Source organism: Prionailurus bengalensis, chromosome B4, assembly GCF_016509475.1.
Source record: "Prionailurus bengalensis isolate Pbe53 chromosome B4, Fcat_Pben_1.1_paternal_pri, whole genome shotgun sequence".
In the NCBI taxonomy this organism is placed as follows: Eukaryota; Metazoa; Chordata; class Mammalia; order Carnivora; family Felidae; genus Prionailurus; species Prionailurus bengalensis.
Window position 1 is genome coordinate 121,989,553 of NC_057358.1, and position 21,143 is coordinate 122,010,695.

The 21,143-nt window shown below is 38.8% G+C and overlaps 1 protein-coding gene across 9 annotated transcripts in view; it reads left to right on the top strand.

The window, feature by feature from the left end:
- MYBPC1 (myosin binding protein C1) overlaps positions 1–21,143 on the top strand; it is an 86,508-nt gene that overhangs the window by 11,944 nt on the left and 53,421 nt on the right. For 6 of the 9 annotated variants that reach the window (XM_043562319.1, XM_043562323.1, XM_043562327.1 and 3 more), the window contains exons 2-8: positions 4,900–4,950; positions 7,312–7,353; positions 15,755–15,793; positions 16,286–16,321; positions 17,958–18,068; positions 19,821–19,969; positions 20,289–20,406. In XM_043562319.1, coding sequence (XP_043418254.1) covers positions 4,900–4,950; positions 7,312–7,353; positions 15,755–15,793; positions 16,286–16,321; positions 17,958–18,068; positions 19,821–19,969; positions 20,289–20,406 — 546 coding nt within the window. The remainder of the gene's footprint in view (positions 1–4,899; positions 4,951–7,311; positions 7,354–15,754; positions 15,794–16,285; positions 16,322–17,957; positions 18,069–19,820; positions 19,970–20,288; positions 20,407–21,143) is intronic. The other 3 variants (XM_043562322.1, XM_043562328.1, XM_043562325.1) reach the window with 2 other exon arrangements.

A 21,143-nucleotide genomic window follows, 5' to 3' on the forward strand; every position in this document is an offset into this window, starting at 1 on the left:
TATATTTATAAATATATATTTATTTATATATTTATAAATATATATATTATATTTCCCTGGACTTATTACTTTCTGGGTTTCCAAGTTTCTTCCTTTTATTAAAAAAAAAAGTTACGTCCTTTGTATATCCTTTACTCCATCCTGTCTGTATGTTTCCTAATCAAGACAACGGGGGAGGATGAAAGAGATGGACAAAAATCCTACTTTATTCACCTGGCAGAAAAGTTCTGAAAAATTTGCCTTTTGGTTTTTGAATTAGCAGAAGTAGAGCAGGGCCTCACTTCAATAAATGACCTTTCCTCCAAATCTAAAGATTTGGAGAGTTTCCCAAGGCCAAGTGCCTCCTGACAGGACAGGGCTAAGCTAGTTGACCGTGGAGTTAGCATGGCTGATTGAGGGTTATGTGCTAAGAAATGCAACCCAGATTTTGAGAGGGGGAATTCCTTAGAAAGGCCAAGGTTGTACCGGCACTGAGGGCCAAAACTCTAGCCTAATTGCTCTCCTGCCCTTGTTAAGAAATGATGGGGTTGGGTGAATGCCTCACAGCATTCAGCCAGCAGAAGGGTCGCCAATGGGAGACATAGTGTTCCCTGTGGGTAGTGCAGATGAAGAAAGCTGCCCTTGGAGTGCCAGCGGACGGTTCTTGATTTCTTGGCAGCGAGGAGAAGGGGCTTTTGTGCCGTACTGAACAGGCTGCCAATCAACTATATTTATAGAGCACCTGCTGTGCAGAATTTGAAAAGGAGGAGGAGACAGGCCTTGTCCTCAAGAAGCTTGTGATCAAAGAGAGAGGAAAAGTGCCCATGTATGGTAACCCCTTACATTCACAATCACATTTGAAATGGGACAGAATTAGGTGATATTTAGGACACAGTCTGAGACTTCTTACTCAAAGTGTGGGTTGTGGACCGACAGCATCAGTATCAGCTGGGAGCCTGTTAGAAATGCAGAAACTTGAAGCCTGCCGCTGACCCCCAGAATCAGAATCTGCACTTGACCAAGTCCCCAGGTGATTCATATCCACACAGCAATTTCAGAAGCACCAGACAGACTGTAGAGGTGTTGAGTCTCGAATGTTCTGAGAGAGCAAAGCCACTTGGTTTGGTCACTAACTTGATAGAAAAAGGTAGTTCCTTTACCTGTGAGCTTCTTAAACACTGGCACCTCATCTTTGCCTCTCTTATAAATGCCTACTCTTGTGAGATTTATGTTGGATTTATGCTTAATGAGTTCTGGTTGGGTGGGCCCTTCTTCCTATGGTCCCCATTCAGTGAGTACCATGGAAATTGTTGTGAATGAGTGATTGTTATAAAGGCAGCTAATGAATCTGGGGAACATGCAAATGGCTTTTAGAGGGGTGGGCAAACCTGGGCACCACAGAACCTGTCAGTGACAAAATATGACTTGGAGTAAGAGAGATGCATTAGCAGCTCTTTTAAGGCAAAGGAGATACCTCAGGTCCTGAGACTCACCTGCAACTATGCATTTCCAGTCCAATTCCTTTGCTGCTTGACCTTCACTACACCCGGTTCTCCATTTCTCTAGGTTTAGGACAGCGGGAATTCTTTGTTTCAAAGGCTTGTAAAACTATGGAGGGTTCATCTTTTCATCCTTTCTGTCCTACCAAGATTGATTGACTGATTGGTCAATGTATCTACATTAAACAAACTCTACAATGTATGTAATTTTCATCAAAATCAATTATTATTACCATTGCACAGGAGAAGAGCATGGTCCCTACAACCTCTGCTCAGTTCCCAGATGCTTCCTCAGCCCCCACCCCAATTCCAAACATGTTCTGACATGATGCAGCCACAGACCTAGAAATAAGGCAAATCCCTAGCAAGTGGCATGTATGGAAAGGCATGAGTGTCATTCTCACAGTTGTGTCAGAGTAAAATTATGACAATAATGATGATAGCCACAAAAAGAGAGATTGCATATATGGTATTTACCCCTGTAGGAATTCATCTGTTTCTGTCAATAACTCTTAAGATAGGTTATGCTATTATTTCTATTGCATAGATGAGGAAATTGAGGCATATTCCACTCCTACAGAAAGGACAGCATCCATATGAGGTTATGTGGCCATAACAATAAGGCCAGTCAATTCACTAGGAAAAATGCAGTAATATTTCTGAAAAGTCCATCAATCCACTTCTGCCTCCACAAGTCTGAGCAGCTGAGAAGGGAAGTGCAGCCCCATCTTGGGGAGCCCAGGTTCTGAGTCAGGCAGACCTGACTGCACCTGGTGGGGCAGAGCTTGCCTCCATCCTTCATGGGCTGTAGGACCTTGCCTCAGTTGCCATCTGCAAAATGGATAATTAAAGTACTGATTTCAGGGACACCTGGGTGACTTAGTTGGTTAAGCATCCAACTCTTGATTTCATTCATGATCTCATGGCTCGTGAGTTTGAACCCCATGTCAGGCTCTGCACTGCCAGTGCAGAACCTCCTTGGGATTCTCTTTCTCCCTCTCTCTCTGCCCTTCCCCTGCTCATGCTCTTTCTCTCTCTCTATAAATAAATAAATAAATAAATAAATAAATAAATAAACTTAAAAAATATTTTTTTAAAAAGTGCTGATTTGATAGAGTTGTAAAGATTAAAAGAATTAATATACACTATGTCCTTCATGCAGTTGGTGCCTGTAAGTGGTTGTTATTTATTTATTCCTCCAATGGCTATATAGTAACAGGGTTTCTATGATTTTAAGAAGGAAAAGTTCTGGCTCTACCTCCATGCCAGACAGGCATGCATTTTCCTACTTCCATTTCCTGAAAACATCCTAAAAATATCAGTATTAATATCCTATAATATTTCTATAGTTCTCTAGTATGATATAGTCGGTTGTTAATGACTGAAATTCTGTGGATTTGTTGGAAGTTGAACTAAGCCTTTTAAATTCTCATTTTGTTTCGATCTTGGGGCTTTTACATAGAGCACTGGGGCCACAGACACAATGGAAATGGACAATTCACATTCAGAATACATTTACGGTTTCAGTGTCCAAGATAATTCTCCTTTATTTATTTGTTTAGAATTCACCCTTGGCCTTACTTCCAAATCAGGATTTTGAGTAATCACAGCTTCCCTTACAAATATTGGCCTTTGTTTAGCATGGTCAATGTGATAACCAATGAAGCCCTTCGAATTCTTTTTTGTCAATTCACTATGCATTTAATGTATTTCCAACAATAAAATGAGGTCCCAGAGAGGTGGGAAAGGAATGAAAAAAGCCTCTGTTCTTGTTCAGTTGGGAGGGAAAAGAAACACATATATACTGAGATAAATGGAAAATAGTCAAAAAATAATTAGTGAATAAAGAGTGTATTATCATGTGGTCCAGAATGCAAAGAGAATAAGGGAAGGGAGAAGAAGGGAATAATTAGCTCTGGGAATCTTAAGAGAAATGTCAAGATAGAAAAAGATTAACAAAATAATGATGGTAGTTATAGTTGTAAATTATAGAGCTCTACCTATAGGCAGGAACTGTGCTTGCAGTTTGCATAGATAACCACCTTATTATTGTTATTTCACAGATGAGGACACCAAAATTGACAGAGATTAAGGAATTGTCCCAGATTACACAACTAATAAGGCGTAGAGTCAGGATTTGAACCAAGGTCTACCTGATAAAATCACATGCAGAGAATGATCAAAGGTCTGTCGGGGAGAAGACCATCATCGTCTTCTTGGTGGCAGACAGGTCAGAAGTTGAAACGAGAAACCAGCTCTAGAACAGAGGGGTCACCGGGGTGCACTTAAAAAGAGGGAGGGAGGAAGAGTCCACTGGCAATGGCTTTGAATATGAACTTGAAGAGTGTAGACCTCACTAAAGAGATAACCGAGACCCTCTAGAGAGAATAACAGGATGAAACACAGTTGTGTCATTAAGTAATCCCTGCAGCTATGGAAAAAGAGACCAGAGGACAGAGAAATTTGTCTGCAGGGAGAGCCAGGAAGATGTTCTTGGGCATTGGGTGACAATGACCCTGTCCAAAAGATAGTGTGCCAAAGAAGTTGGGCTCTTGCTCTGAGTATTCTGATATCCGTGTGCTGCAACAACTCATGCAAAGCCAAGAGGTCAACATTAGATTTCCATCTGCACTCAGATCTCTGAAAATAAAAGTCTTTTACCAAGGGTTTTGTCTTCTGGCTAACACTGGCACCACAAATCCTTTCCATGATGTGGTGAAGAAACTAAAGCATGTCCCTTGATGCCATCTAAAGGACACTTGTTATATCTTCAAACTACACTGTATCCTGCCATGTTAGCTTCTGCTATAAGCGTATATGCTTATCTCTTTTGGTTTTATATTTTTCTCTCTCTTTAGTAAATGATAATATATTTACTTATGGTCATTTGAATGAAAATAGTTATTTTTTTTAATTTAAGTTTATACCCAACACAAAAAAATTAGTGATGAAAAAAGATATCAATGCATCCTAACAGCCTGTGTTGCTCCTTTCTGATTTTTTTGAGGTGTAGTTCATTCTTGATACACTCATTCCAGCCTGTCTAGACTGCATATAGTGATGACTGTTAGACCAAACTGGGCTTTTTAAAAATTTTTTTGTGGTTGCTTTTTTAAGAAAAAGACTTTAATTTTAAGTAATCTCTACTTACTTAAGGTGGGGCTCGAACTCACCTCCTGGAAATCTATAGAATTCCATTTAGTCCTCCTGGAAATCTATAGAATTCCATTTAGATCCTTACCTCACACCATATACCAAAAGGCTGTGTGTCTTGGTCACAGGTTGATGCTTTTCCTGCTTTGTCCCTCTTGTCAGTGCAGGTGATTAACTGCCTGGAGTTGAGCACGGCCTGGGGCTGTGGAAAGTAGCTTTTCTCTCGGAGAAGTGAGACTAATACTTCCATTATTCTTTTCATTTCTAGAAAATGAAGTGCCTGCCCCAGCCCCAGCTCCAGCCCCAGCCCCACCCCCAGGTGAGTAAAAACACTACTTCACACGTCTGGGCTGCAAATACAGAACCTCCATCCCAGCATGATCTGGCCTCCATTGAAACTGTGAGTTTTAATCTAACTCCTCCAGAGAAATTGGATGACCACAGTTGTAACAGGTTTATAATAATAATGATAATAATAATGATATAAAAAATAATATATTGTGTTTGTATAGTCCTCTCACATTAATCTGATTTGGATGGCACATCATACACTTACGGAGACCCTTCTAGTTATGCCAAAGTTGTTGTCATGCGCACGTTTTAGCATTGTGGAGCCTGGGCCTCTGAGGGGATGAAGGATTTGCAGAGCTTTTTCACATATAGCTAAAGCCAAACAAAGCCCACTTCTTTCTTGTGAACTACGTCACCATCAACTCCTCAAGAAACAGTTTCCAGGACAGTTCGGTGGCCTCTGAGGCTCAACGCCTCCACTTTATAGTACCCTGTTGTCCCCCTGGTGACAACAAAAAAAAACAGGAATAAAGAGTTCCAGCAAGGGGCATCTGGGTGGCTCAGTTGGTTAAACATCCAGCTTCAGCTCAGGTCATGATCTGGTGGTTCATGAGTTCAAGCCCAGCGTTGGGCTCTGTGCTGACAGCTCAGAGCCTGGAGCCTGTTTCAGATTCCATGTCTTCCTCTCTCTCTCTGCTCCTCCTCTGCTCACACTCTCTCTCTCTCAAGAATAAATAAACATAAAAAAAAAAGAGTTCCAGTGAACCCCTTGGCAGGTAGATGTGATGCCCAGCAACAGTGGGCATTACTATTTCACACAACAGGTGGAACCTGCTTTTACGTTCACATAGACCTAAGGAAAAGAACAATATTGGAACTCTAAGAAGAAAACATTATCTTGAATTCAGTTTGCTTACAACCACATAGAAAATAAAATACAGCCTGGAGAACCACCAAATATAATACAACCACTAAATTGAAACACGAAGAAATACTGTGAGAATCTCACAAGGCAGAAAGTGATTTAATGCAGGTTTCTTGAATTGACAATGTGGTGTGAAGTCAAGGGGTGAGAAGTCACTGTAGACCAACCCAGTCTAGGTGAAAGCAGAAACTGAAAAGTCCTCAGTTGCTGGTGATTTTTTTGCATGGAAATTTGAAAGGTGATTATGAAGCTCTTCCATCTGGAGATCATTTTCAGGAAGCCACTTTGAGAAATTTGACTGTCCATAGGAGCCCCTTTGCCCGGCTAAGAATACAAGATTCACACACTCAAAACCCTTAACCAGTGTAGAATATTGCCATGTGTCAAAATGAATGAACGAAGCTCAGTGCCACGTGAGTTCAAATAGGGACGATCTCAATTTAGTTTTCTTTTAGCCAGTATAGATGTGTGACATTCTTCTTAGGATCTTCTTCTTTGGTGTGTTTTCTCCTTGCACATACAAATTTATTTTTGCCAATATTGAGTACACTGAAAACCTACAGGCCATTGAAGACATAACCTCTCCCTTCTGTTCTTCAGATCTGTTGAGGTCACTGGGCTGCTCTAAAGTTCCCCTTATTATGGCATAGGCATATTTCATATTCATCACACAATACTGACTTCCTGTTGCTAAAGCAAGTCTCCTCCCAAACTGTTAAAGTAGTTATTAGTTAACTAAGATTCAGACCTCTACTTCACCCATCCAGAAAAAAAAAAAGAATCCATGCTTAAAATAATTCTTTTCTCACATATATCACAAGTCAGACATATTTGCAAATATCTAAACTAATATAATTCTGGACGGAGAGAAGCAAGCTAGATGGTCTGCCTCAGCTGATGAAATTGGATGTTACTGCTCTCATGTTGCATTCATTATTGCCTCTCCATTCAACCTAGAAAATTAGTATATGCACCAAAATATTTGCTTTGAAACTATTGTATAATTATAGATTGTATACCCCGGCTTATTACTATAATATCATCTCGAAGTCCAAACAATTAGAATCACTACGTGGGTCAAACTTCCTTAAAAAGTCAGTCCCTTTTGGGGTCTAAAATGAAGTGACCCACATTTTATACTCACTTCTACATAAGCACATTTAACATAGTCTCAGCATAGCTAAGTATATTTTAACAAAATCTGTATTGCATGTCCCTATGTATACTTTTTTCAAAAGTGATCAGAGTTATTCATTTGCTTTTATTAAGCTTAATGGGATTCTACATTATAAATTCCCAAATCCATAACTCATGTATAGTGTAATAAGTGAATATGTGGTGTCATTTATGACCTGTACTGTTGTCATTAATTTCTTCTTTCCCACCCTCCACCCCATTGCTCATCACACAATTAAATGCTTTCTTTGAGACACTTTTAAAAATGTGCTTGTACTTTCCATACAGAACCAAATAAAGAGAAAGAGGCCGGAACTACACCAACAAAAGGTGAGTTGCGGGGGAGGGGAAGTGAGGCTGAATTCAACAAAAGGAGGTCAGGAGAAAGAGGTCAGTAATGACTGCCATCCATGGTGGTCCTATAGAACTTCTCCACATTACCTTTCATCGGTGTGGTTTAGAGTTCTTCTGCATCTTACCTGCATGACCAGTCAGCATAATGACGGGTGCTTTGATCAGTTTTCATGATACACCTTTCTAAAAGAAAAACAACAATGATAAAAATATCACAAGCATTTGTTGAGATGCCAGCAAATCAATTGGTAGTTTCCAAGTTACCATGTGCATGTGAAGGAAAAGAGTTATCTGGTATTCTTGGGATTGGGCCAGTTTGGAAAGTTATCTGGATTACACATTTTTTTTAAATGGAATATTTTCATGTTACTGATGAACTGTTCCAAGTTTCACTAGCAATTTTTTAAGGCTAGCATCTCATTTTGTAACATTGTATATTCGCATAGATTTATATGATGGTTTAAATATATTGACAGTACAACCTTAAGCAAACATTATGTTGATCCTTATTGAATTGGAAACTCATTTATGATTGTAATATTATTCTATTTTTACTTTATATGAAGATAGTCCAGTCTTAGAAAGTGAATAATCTTTATCATGTACTACTTACTACTGTGGATCCATGAAATATTCATTCCTTTGTCTCTCCATGGAGAAAGGACCAACTGTCCTAAGCTAAGGAGCATTACCCTTCTACAAAAGAAAGTTTTCACAGATCTAGATTAGAGAATTCTGCCTATATGTTTGTGTAATCATTTTTAAAAGTTCCTCTTTTATTTGTGGATTGAATAACACAGTTTAAATTTTTGAATAACGAATTATTTCTTGATTGCAATATTTCTTTTTTTTTTTTTTTGGACACTACTCAAAAGCATGCTAAGTATTTCTTTGTTCTTACTATGTCATATTTCATTACCTAATTCCTATGGTATTATTGTCTCCTATACATTAGTAAAATGATTTTTTCTTTCAGTATATTGGACCTCTTTTCTTCAGTTAACTTGAATTTACAATATCATAAATGAACACATAATGTTGGTGCTTTTGTCCTTGACCTTCAGTGGCACCCATGGATAGTAACATGAATAGTAATCCTGGCCACATGGGCTACATTCTGAAGGTTATTTGCTTATGGAATGCAGACAGTGCAAACTTCTAGAACTCCTTCCATGAGAAGGGTTCAAGGATGTTTAGACATCCTGGCTGAAGCTATTGAAACATTATTCTCTACAAGGCCAGTGGCATACCCCTCTGTTTCCAAATTTAGAAAGGTGGTTGGACCAGGCTGTAAGGCTCAACCAACAAAGTAGATGATATAATACCAGAGGGCAAGCTGTCGATGTTTAAACAAAGCCTGTGCCTGACCCTTAATGTGAAAAGTCATCATTATATTTGTATGCTTAAATGAGAAAATGTCTTCCTATAAGTTAAAATCAACCAATCAGCCAGTCAACTAATCAACAAAAACTCTTCTCTAAACACAGAACCCAGTATGATGAAAGAGCTAGACCAGATGACTAGGGAATTTTGAAATTAGCAGCACTTTTTCTGACATTTGCAGAATTAAGCAAGCCCATGGCCACATGCAGTCATGCTCCCAGCCACATAAATGGCCATGGTTCTATTTGCTCTCCATGACTAGGAAGCAAATCAGTTTAGGATAGAAAGTGATATCCTAAATAAAGAAGGTAGATGGATGGAAGTTATTTTCTAATACACAGTCCTCTTGAACTATTACTTTCATCAAGGAGAGGGAAATTTCAAGGAAAATGCTATGTAAAAGGTAGACACAGTAATCACCGCTTTATGTATTTCCCTAGTTGAGAAAGAAGGCTTGCATAAGCATAAACAGAATTGACAGGTGTAGCAGACCTTTTCTTCAGCCTTGACTAGAATGTCCCTATCTGCCCTTCACCCTCCCTCAGCCCTCAGTTCATCTCATTGTTTTTTAACCCGTCAATTCAGGTTTCACTCCTCTGTGCAGCTTTCCTGGACTGTCTTAGCTGTCTTTCATCTGCCCTTCCTCCTCCTGATTTCTCTTGGATCTATGGCCTCTGGCATCAAATCATTCTTTTCTCAACTTAATCACGTATTAGTGGTTCAGTCCTTCCCCTAACAGGTTTCAAGTTTTTTGACAGTCAGGCACCATGTCCTAACACTTCTTTGGTCCCCTTAGCTCATTTCTTCCAGTGTTTGGCAGAGAGCTGCACACGGCAATCTCCTAATAAATACTTGTAGAATGAATGAACAATTGAATTTCCAGGCAGGCTTAGCTATTTGGTCATATAGACAGTGGTACCCTGGATAGATTTTTATTTCCACTTACCATGTTTGCTGGGCAGGAGTATGAACATCCCCCACACTCTCGAGTCAGTGAGATTCAGGATGAGACACTGGTGCTATGCATCCCCAAAAGAGATGGATGATTTTTACTGTGAGGCCAACTCACTTAAAACCATTGAGAATGGCCACTCCTGGATATTAGTGCATTCTCAGCACTTAGTCTTCTATCTAATTAGTTGAAGTATATTCAGTTAGTAGCTCCGAGACTGTCACTACTAAGAAAATTTTGCACAGCAGTGTAGACTTAATATTTTTCTCAGGTTGCCTGGATCTTTCTGGAACAATCTGGAAACGTTCCGAAAATTTTTTGTTAGCCGCAGAATGTTGCTTCATTCCTATATCAATCTTACAAGTAGTGTTTGAGGTTAGATTTGCCAACTCTTTCACATTTACTAAGAGTCTCTGTCAGGGAAATAGCTGATTTCCCAGGAAGGGGTTTTAATATTTGTTTGTTTATTTGCTTGCTTGCCTCTGGAGTTGTCCATCCAGCTACCCTGTTCCCTAATACTGATAACTTTGTCCTGGAATTGAAACAATAGAGATGACAATATAGAAATGTGTGTAACCAAGCAGCAATACCAGAAATTAGATGCACAAATCCCTTTTAGAGTGATCATACTGGGAAGCAATGTCTTTATAAAAACAATGCTGCTATGGCTTAGAATTCTTTCAGAATAACACAGATGGCAAATCAATGGGGTGCTAGGTACAGGTTCTTTTCTACATGCTCAGTGGGGCCAAAAGATCTGTCTTTTATTCCAATGTCCATTTATTCAGCAAGTTTTCACTAAGTGTTGGCTCTGTGCCAGGCATGGGTCTGGCTGCTGGGTCCTGTTCTCCTGGAGCCAACTTTAGGGAGCTTTGGAGGAGAGAGCACCCATCAGCAGAGGACAGTGGCTTTCAGTTTTGGAAACAGACAATTGTCATGGAGGGCCATGTGTAGAGAATAATGTTGGTGATCAAATGGGATCATACTTTTTTTTGGCCAGTCAACCTTGTACATGTGAACACAGGGTAATGAGATTGGGTCTCATCTCCACCTTAACACCTGATCCCACGGGAAGTTCAAAGCTGGTCTTGGGAGTGATTCCAGGTGTGCCAGAGCATTAGAATCAGAGACTACTTTGAAAATCATTATTCACTTCAATACCTAACTTCAGGCATTTAAAAACAATATTTTTTTATTTTTTGCGTCTTGATATATTTTGGTAAGCCCAAATGGGATATTTACTGCCTCTTTTTATTTTTCTTTCAGAAAAATATTCGCTTTTGGTAATCACTGCAAGTGAATAAAGACTTAATTTCTTTTTTCCAGGCATTAACTTCAATATTATCCCATAAACTATCATGAATGAACCTTGTGCATATTAAAGATCTCACATAACTTGAGATGAAGAGCCTTTCATTTGGCATGAGTGTGGCTGGCAAATGAGGAAGTGAACCAGCGCAAGCTCTAGCAAGTTTTCTCCTAAATGATGTGATCCTTTTTTTAAATTCAAAGAGTGATTCCAATTTTTTGTCTTCATTTAGATCCCTTCTCTGCAATAGCATTGTTCTGGTGTTTTTAATTCACATGCTAACATTTTTTTGTGTCATTTTACCTTTAGGTATCAGACAACCAACCATCCAATGTACTTTATGCTTTCTAATTATATTACTTCTTTGTAATGATCTTTGTTAAAAACTAATATCACTGGGGTGCCCGGGTGGCTCAATTGGTTAAGCATTGGACTCTTGACTTCAGCTCAGGTCATGATCTCCTGGTTCATGAGTTTGAGCCCTGTTTTGGGGCTGATAGCACAGAGTCTGCTTGGGATTCTCTCTCTCCCTCCCTCTCTGTCCCTCCCCCACTCTCTCTCTCTCTCTCTCTCTCAAAAAATAAATAAACTTTAAAAAAAATGAGAAGAAAAAGTACTACTATCACCACATATTTCAATTTTACGACACAGCCATTATAAGATACAACATTGATTTAATAGATTTGGAAAAGAAAAAGACTTAATAAATGTATATATTTACTGTAGGATGAATCCTGACTTTAGAAGTATCAAGGTGCAAGGGACGCCTGGGTGGCTCGGTTGGTCTAGGGTCCAACTCTTGATTCTGCCTCAGATCCTGATCTTGAGGCCCAATTCAGGCTCTGCCCTGAGTGTGGAGCCGGCTTGGGATTCTTTCTCTCTCCCTCTCTCTCTGCTCCTCCCCTGCTCACGCTTTCTCTCTCTCTCAAAAATAAATAAATAAACATTGAAAAAATAAGAAGTATCAAGGTATGAAGGCATGTGCCTTTTCATTAAGAAAATATGATCGTAGGCGCCTGGGTGGTTCAGTCAGTTAAGCATCCGACTTCAGCTCAGGTCATGATCTCAAGGCTTGTGGCTTCTTGCACCATGGTGGGCTCCATGCTGACAGCTCAGAGCCCGGAGCCTGCTTCTTATTCTGTGTCTTCCTCTCTCTCTGCCCCTCCCCCACTCATGCTCTGTTTCTCTTTCTCTCTCAAAAATAAAGGTTTAAAAAATTTTAAAAAGGGGTTTCAGGATGGCTCAGTCAGTTGAGCGTCTGGCTTCAGTTCAGGTCATGATCTCACAGTTTGTGGGTTCAAGCCCTGCATTGGGCTCTGTGCTGACAGCTCAGAGCCTGGAGCCTACTTTGGATTCTGTGCCTCCCTCTCACTCTGCCCCTCTCCCACTCACGCTCTTTCTCTGCCTCTCAAAACTAAAGAAATGTAATAAAAAAATTTTTTTAATTAAAAAAAGAAAATGTGATCAATTAATCAAATGCCTCCAAACATGATGAATTCATGTCAGCTGTTGATATTATTTCCTTACATACATGATTGTTGTTGCTGCTGTGGTTAATTTGGTCACATGAACCAATGTTTTCCACAACTGATTACTATGCTTGAGGAATTCAGAACTTGGTCGCAATCAAACAAGGTTAAGTGGTTAAGTGAGGTTTGTTGAGAGTCACATATACTTTAATTTCATGTGCTTTTCGGTCTTTTTAAAAATCTCATCAATTGTCCCAAGTTTTGTATGACTTAAAAATTAATTTAAAAAGGCAATTTATATCAACCATAGGTAGAAATTATTTTATGCCAAAGAGAATGTGTAGAATCATAAGAATCTATATATTCTGTAATCTCTAGAGTTCTCTCCCTGCATTCCAGATTTTACATGTGTCCCCCTAAAATCCCAAGCTTGTAATAGGAGACAGAGTTTTTCCTCTACTTTCCAGGCCCGCTTCTCTGGGAACTTCAGTTATTTAAAGAACCGTTTTTATGGTTTTAAAAAAAGTGCTATTTTCCCATGACCCAAGGACAAGTAAAATTCTGTGTTGGTAAATCTCCCTTCCGTGAGCTAGGGGAGAGTGTCTGGTGTTCTGGTCTGTGGTCTTCAGATATGCCGTATTCTGAAGACCCCAAAACAGATGTTTTTCATCGTCACTGTAGTGACTTTTAAACAGAAAAAAAGAAAATACGACTTATGTATTGTATTTTTTGTTCTGTTTTGTTTGAAAATGTTCTTTGTACGATGCCTTGGCTTTAAGATATGTGTTGTGGAACTAGGCACAACCCAGAACAGTTGCATATTCTGTTTCCCTTCTAGCAGTAGAACCTGTTTTTCCACAGTAAATAAGAAAATTAGATCTTTCATTCTCATCCAATTCAACCAAATTCAAGCAGGAACCTTTTTTAGAATTTAAGATGAGGATCCAGCATCTTAACTACATTCTCCAATCTATGGGATGCCAGGACCAAAGCTACTTTTGAAAGGAGGGAATCATAAAATTTGCCCCTTGTCAATTATATTTTCTAGAACTTCAGTAAAGTTGAACATTTATGTACAATGAAGTGCCAATTGGGAAGTAATTGCTGTTTGGAAGTAATGTGGGATCATCCAGAGTATCATTTCATGATACTTTGAAGCACTGCTTTAATATGTGGTGCCTTAATAGTCTAAAATAATTGTGAATGTCACTCCAATTAATTTTAACATTTAGTAGACTCTGAAACTACTGCCCATCAAATTTCTGCTCAACAAATGGCTTCTCTTTTCACTTTCATTTTATGCAAATATGTAAATATTCTTTTCTCAATTATTTTGCATTCTAAACAATTAATTCACTATGCAGAGTGCACAAAGCAAACTAGCAACCACAAAAACCTGTATAAAATGTTCATTTGACTCAAAATGGTTCCAGCTTCTAGTTTCTAGTTAAAGAAGCTCCTTCCCAGGATTTGGTTCAGTTTTAAAAGTTCATTTTCAAGAATTTTGACAGGACTGGGGCACCTGGGTGGCTCAGTCAGTTGAGTGTCCGACTTCGGCTCTGGTCATGATCTCACGGTCTGTGAGTTCAGGGCCCGCGTCGGGCTCTGTGCTGACAGCTCAGAGAGCCTGGAGCCTACTTTGGATTCTGTGTCTCCCTCTCTCTCTGCCCCTCCCCTGCTCATGCTCTGTCTCTCTCTCCCTGTCAAAAATAAACACTAAAAAAAAAATTTTTTTTTAAAGAATTTTGACAGGACTTTAAATCAAGATCCTTTACATACTTCAGTAAATAAAAGCCTTCGAATAGAATACTAAATAATGAATTAAATGCATTACAAATGATACAGAAAAATCTCAAGGTATTTTATTTTTGGTTATGTAAAATTTTTATTATCTAACAATCTTCTGGAATAGCTCAGAAATACCTATACCTCCCCAAATGCACGGTTTTGTGGAATGTTAATGGATGTTCCAGGAGAAAAGGATTGCAAAGTGAACAAAATTTGGGAAGGGCTAACTGCTGTATCATTTTTGTCTCCACCCCTCAGTGCCAGTGTCCATTAGCATACAGAAGTCTGCGATACCCCTCAGTAAGAGCACATCCATACAATATAATAAAATACATTTGACTTTATTTAGCTTAGCATTTTCCAAGCTTTTTTGACCCCAGAAAGTTTCCTCTGAAGAATCCAAATCCCAGTGGTCAGTGAATCCCCTCTTGTATTTTGAAGACATGACATCAAGTTTCTTGACATATTACATTAGTTATTTTGTTAAAAAGTAATAAAACATATTCCTGTTTGGCAGTTTTAGAAATCTCAGGCTAGTAAATAATCTTTGTAGTAAATATTCTAATAGACTATATTATGTATAATTATATATAATATGATATATTATAATTATAATTATGATATATTATATAAAAATGTGCTATTTTACCTTTTGTCAGGAATTTTTAAGCACTTTAAAATTAACAGCCATGTACATGTATTTTCTGTGTCCTATTTTATATAGTCATAAGTTTGTTTTGAAATTCACAATTATTCTAGTGTTTTAAGTACAAAGATTATTATTTACACCAACATTAGTTTTTACGCTTCGAGAAAGGAGGGGCAGAGGTTCAGATAACACTGAATGCCTATTTAAGCATCTAAAATTATATAGACCCTTTGAAATTCAGTTTAGAAAAGGAGAATATTCAGTGCCTCTGCACATGAACACTCTAAAGCAATTTTGTTTTGAATTTTACAAATGTGTTTTCATAAATATTTTTTTTAATTACACAGCATTTGGCCAATACCAATATAATCATGAGGAAATGCTCACAAAGTTCCTAAAATAGATATTGGTAAACTTAGTAAGTATGACAAACTGATTTATCTTAATTAATGTAGTTAGTGCTGTCTTTTGTCTCCTAAATATAAAAGGGGAGTTAGTCACAAGGTTTTGGGGGCAGGAGAGAACAAATTCTCTTTTTTATGCTTTTTTTATGCTTATGTTCAAATGACTGTGGCATGCAAATTATATCTGACACTGACTTTAGTTACAATAACTTTACAATAACTTTAGTTATTTATTTACTTTTCTCTTTGGTCTGTAATACTGAGTTTAATCTTTCAGGTACCGAGTCTTCTAAGGCTGACTCATCAGTTCAGGGTGTTTTATGTGTTCTCTCTTTTTTCAGCCTTCTCTTTTTGCAGGAGACTTCTCTTTTGCAGGACAAAGTCCTTTTCTTCTTGACTTTTTCTTCCTATTTCTTGTTTCAGATGAAGAGGAAGCCTCCACGCCTAGTGCCGTGCCTCCAGGTTAGGATGATTCCAACTCCTTAACCCCACTTTGTAATTTATTGTTAATTGACAATAAAGAAAAAGAAAAGGCAGAGAACCTTGATGAGACAGTGTGCAAAGCGGGGTCACCAGCATTTGCCTCTGCCAACACCAGCAGGGAAAACTTGGGCTTTAATGGTGATTTTTTTTAAAAATGAAAGGAAACTTTCTTTGTGAAATAAATAAGATTAGTAAATCTTGGGTATGAATTTTAAGGACAAAAATGTTTTTCTTTCATTTCCAGCTATATGTCCTTGTTCTTTAGATATTTGAATTCTTTTATTTTATTATTGTTCTTCTACTAATCTTCCAAACAAGCTGACTTCTATTTTTTTTTTTCCCAAGACGATTTCTAGTTTTTTTTCCCCATCATGAGGAGAGACAGGGTTTAGGGGAATCCAAGAAGGTTGGAGTCAGCTGTCCATTTCCACCCCTTGTCCTTGTATCATCCGAATCACACTTTCCTTTCAGGTGTGGGTAGTCGGGCCCTGGAAAGAAAAGATTCAGGTGAGCGCTCGCCTGCAGTAAGGCATCCCGACCCCATCCTAATATAGTCACTAATGACCTCATTTCTTGAAGCTGTTTTAATTCTAATCTTTGTTTTATTCTGTTTGTAGCTTTTTTTAAAAAGCAATATTTTATTACAAATCTTCTTACAAGAAAACTAATGTATTGAGAAATGATTAATTTTGCATGACACACACACACACACACACACACACACAAATACAGGAATTTAGCCACATATATCACAGATTTTTTTGTTTTATTGTAGATATCATTTTTTAACATTTAGCAAATACAAAGAGATCAAGAAACTGAAAATTTCCATATTTGGGATATGCTAAAGTTAGAGAATAATTCACACTTCTCTAGAACTTTATTACAGTTTGTAAAAACCTCCAAATGTATCTTGTCAGCAGTCACTACAATTTTGTGAGGTCGTACATTCACTCGACAAATTCGTGTTAAGGGCTCACTACAATCCCACTGTGGGCCTCTAAAGGGACAGGCACTTTTGCAGGCACTTGTGGGTATACAAAGGAACAAAACAATACAAATTCCTGCTCTCTTATTCCAAATATGAATGGCCATAATTCATTCTTACCATGAATATCACAGACATTCACATGCACACACACACACACACACACACACGTAATCATGTAACTACATTGTATAACTTCATTGTGAAAATGATGATTTCTAAGGATAGCATGACTGATACCTGAAAACTAAAATAACTAAATGTACATTTCCTTCTTTTCAAGAAACATTAACAGAGAGTTGGCAACCCATGCATTTTTTTTTCCAGTTACTAAGTGGCTGAAACTGAACTTCTCTGCGTTTAGCTCTTGGAGACAGAGGGAAGGAATGTCTACAGTTCTCTCTCCTGCCCTCCTTGCTGGAGTTGACCACTGATTAATACCAGCCTAGCACTTGGAGTGCAACCTAAAAAATGAAAATAAACTTCACTTTCAGCTTCTCTCTCTTCATGGGAAAGCCTCAGAGTTGATTTTTCTTTTTCTGTTTTTCCCCCTTTGCAGGATGCACCTAGTATTCTTGGAACTTGTGCCTGCTGGTCATGATCCGTTACTTAATTGTCAAACTACCGCCTCATTTATGCAAATCCAGTGGAATCATCTAATCATATAAAAGCAAGGAATCTAGAAATATCAGGCTAGGTCTGGCCCTAGCCCTTCTCAGTTGACCAGCAAAGTGATTTTTCCTTTAGTCTTTTCCAGTTCTGTTGTTGTATGGACGTGGCACATTATAGTCATTCACCTATTATGACACAGTTCTGCTTTAATATACTTCCCATCATTATTTATCTGTTAGGGGACAGACAGGACGGGGAAACTCTGGCTGCCAACAAACACAAAGTAACAACCTACCTGAAAAGTTTTACTATTTCTAGGAATTAGAAAATGTTCTATATGGAAGAGGCACCCCTTGTAAGAATGGGAATCTGTCACTCTACTGATGGCTCCAGGGGAGATGGATGGAAAGAATGATGTTATATTTATCCAGGTTTATTAGACAAAGAAAAGCTTCAGCATTGACAAGAATGACAAACCCAGGTAAGTCTGCCTAAGAAGGATCTGGCCCTGAAATGATCCTTTCCTTTCTTTCTTCTCAATAGAATGGTCTCTTGGCGAATCGCCTGCTGCGGAGGAACAAGACAAGCAGAACGCCAATTCCCAGCTGTCCACCCTCTTCGTGGAGAAGCCTCAAACAGGATCAGTGAAAGTTGGTGAGTGCCAAGCATTAAATCTTGCTTTCCTGTTGAAATGGGGGTGAAATTCACACCGCATGAAATTTACCATTTTAAAGTGAACAGCCAGTGGCTGTTCGTACACTCAGTGCTGTGCAACCACCACCACTATCTCAACATTTTCATCACCCCAAACAGAAACCATGTACCCCACTAAGCAGTTACTGCCCATTCTCCGTCCCCTACCCCTCCCCAACCCCTGGCTAATCTGCTTTGTCTCTATGGATTTCCCTGCTCTGGATATTTGGTGTAAATGGTATCACACAATATGTGACCTTTTGTGGCTGGCTTCTTTCCAATAGCATAATGTTTCCAAGGTCCATCCAAGCTGTAGCATGAGTTATCCTTCATTCCTTTTTATGGCTGAATACTATTCTATCATATTTATATACTAGATTCTCATTTTTCTAACCTGAAACGGAGAGTGAAAGCTATCATTTTAGGAACCTTTAGCACACAGTTGTTGAGTTCCTAGACTCAGGAGTCAGATTGGGTTCAAATCACTTTCCTCATCTGTAAAATGGGGATACTACCTGTGAGGTGCTTTGAACAATGTCTGATGTATCTTAAAGCTCTGAGCCAGTTTTGCTGTCATTGAGGCATACTCATTCCATAAGATGATTACAAATCTGCACACACACCATATGATAACAAGTAGAATCTCAGCAGAAACTAGTGGGATAGAGGGTTCACATTGGAGACATTCATTCCAAAAATATTGATTACACACCTCCTGTTTTAGACACTGTCCTGAATACTAGTATAACATGTGAGAATTCAGAACTTACAATATTTTTAAAAATTTATTTATTTATTTTGAGAGAGAGAGAAAGTGGGGCAGGGGCAGAGAGAGAAAGAGAGAGAGAGAATCCCAAGCAGGCTCAGCACCATCAACACAAATTCCAAGGCAGGGCTCCACATAACAAACCATGAGACCATGACCTAAGCCAAAATTGAGAGTCAGATTCCTAACCAACTGAGCCACCTAGGTGCCCCAGAACTTACAGTCTTAATGGGAGGAACAGACAATGAGAAATTAAACAAACAGATAATCACAAAAGCCAAGTGCCATGAAGGAAATAAACAAGGTGGTAAGTTAGAGAGGACCTAGTGGTCCAGGAATTTTCACAAAATAAGTTTTTATAAGGAATATATTGTGATCAGAACAAATGAGCCACCTAGCTGACTGGTTATATTCTAAAATGACCTCTTTCAGGTCTAGAATATAGAAGTACATTGCATGTGGATGGAAATATTTGTTCCCCTTGTATTTCTAGAAGACACCAAAGTACTTGGCTGGATGCTAGGCTAGAATTTTTATGTCCTTAGGGCCCAAAAATCAATACAAATGGATAAGTAGTTTTATTTCAAAAAGATCAATTTTATTTAGTCACATTTAGTCATGTAAATCCAGACTTCCCATCATCTTGCCTAATAAAGAGGATGGAAAAAATCCATACATTTGTGAGGCTTTCCATTTTTATTTCATTTATGCATGATAAAGCCAAACAAAAATCATTTCCTTATTAACCCATTGCTCCTTTTCTGCCTCATAACTTCAAAAACAGAACAAGTTGGAGTACCCTAAGAACTCCTAGGGCATGCATAAGAAATCAGGGCACCAGTCACATCACAGCTTCTGCAAGGCAATCCTGTGTAACTCCTTCCAGCTGAGAGCAAAACTAATGGCACTTTTTACGCCACAGTCTGAATTGCTTGTGCTTTTTCTAGGTGAAAATATCACCTTTATAGCCAAAGTCAAGGCTGAAGACCTTCTTAGAAAACCCACCATCAAATGGTTCAAAGGGAAATGGATGGATCTGGCCAGCAAAGCTGGGAAGCACCTTCAGCTGAAGGAAACCTTCGAAAGGCAAACCCGGGTATGGCCCTTATCTCCTGGCACAGGGTTCAGTTCAGTCATTCCTTCTGTGTCATTTTGAGGTTCAGCTTTGAGAGATTTCAGCCCCAGAAAATTCTCTAGAGTTACCACTCCTAGTGCCTATACTTGAGCCTGGTTGCCCTGCTGTGCCAGAGGCTGGGGAGCACATTGACCCCCTCCTATGTTGACAGCACTGTGCTGGAGCTCCCAGATAAAAAACATTAAGCCAATGCTGAGGAATTTCAAAAATACCTGAGATGTGATAGCTTCTGTCCATTGGCAAGGTGGGGCTGAAATATGCCGGATGCATTTTGTTGCAGATGTACACATTTGAGATGCAGATCATCAAGGCCAAAGAGAACTATGCAGGAAACTACAGGTGTGAGGTCACCTATAAGGATAAGTTTGACAGCTGCACATTCGATCTTGAAGTACATGGTAAGAAAGTCTTCTTGTCTGGATAGATGTGTTTTTTTCCCCCATGGGATGTGAGGGGATAGAGGAGAAGAGGGTCATTTAATACTATGAGATTTTGAAAATAAAGTTTTCTTTCAAACTGTGTGTGTTTCTGATTGTGGTAGTCTCAGCAAGCCTGCTGAGTTAAATTGTTATGAAGCAATTTAAAAATGGAGTTTCAGGGGATTTTACTGCTAGGTACCTCTTGTCCATGCTATCTGTATTCCTTCAATCTTCTGGATAAGGGCTGATGCCATTTGTTCTTCTACTGAATGTGCCTCTTTCATTGGGTCAACTTATTCCCACTCAAGTTTGGGGGATAATTTCATATGGTACCAAGGATGTCAGGATACCCAGGTGGAAGGGAGGATTTCTCTTCTAAGGACTAATGTCAGATGGGGAATTTCTCCATCCATATGTTCTGTGTGCTGCCCAGAGTGAATTTAATAGGGTAAATGTAAATGTGTGCATGTAGATTAGGAAAAAACCACTTCTATAAGTATAGAAACAGAAAGTTGAATTGGCGGCAAAGATCATAAACTTAAGATGAATCCAAAGTGTGATAAAGCCACAAGAAACAAAGCTGGTGTAATTTAATACTGGGCTATAACAAGTGGAATAGGATCTAGGCTTAGAAAATAACACTACTCTCGCAACATGCTACTTGTTCCACATTTAGAGTAATGTCTTTGGCCATGGGTACCACACATCAACCTGGT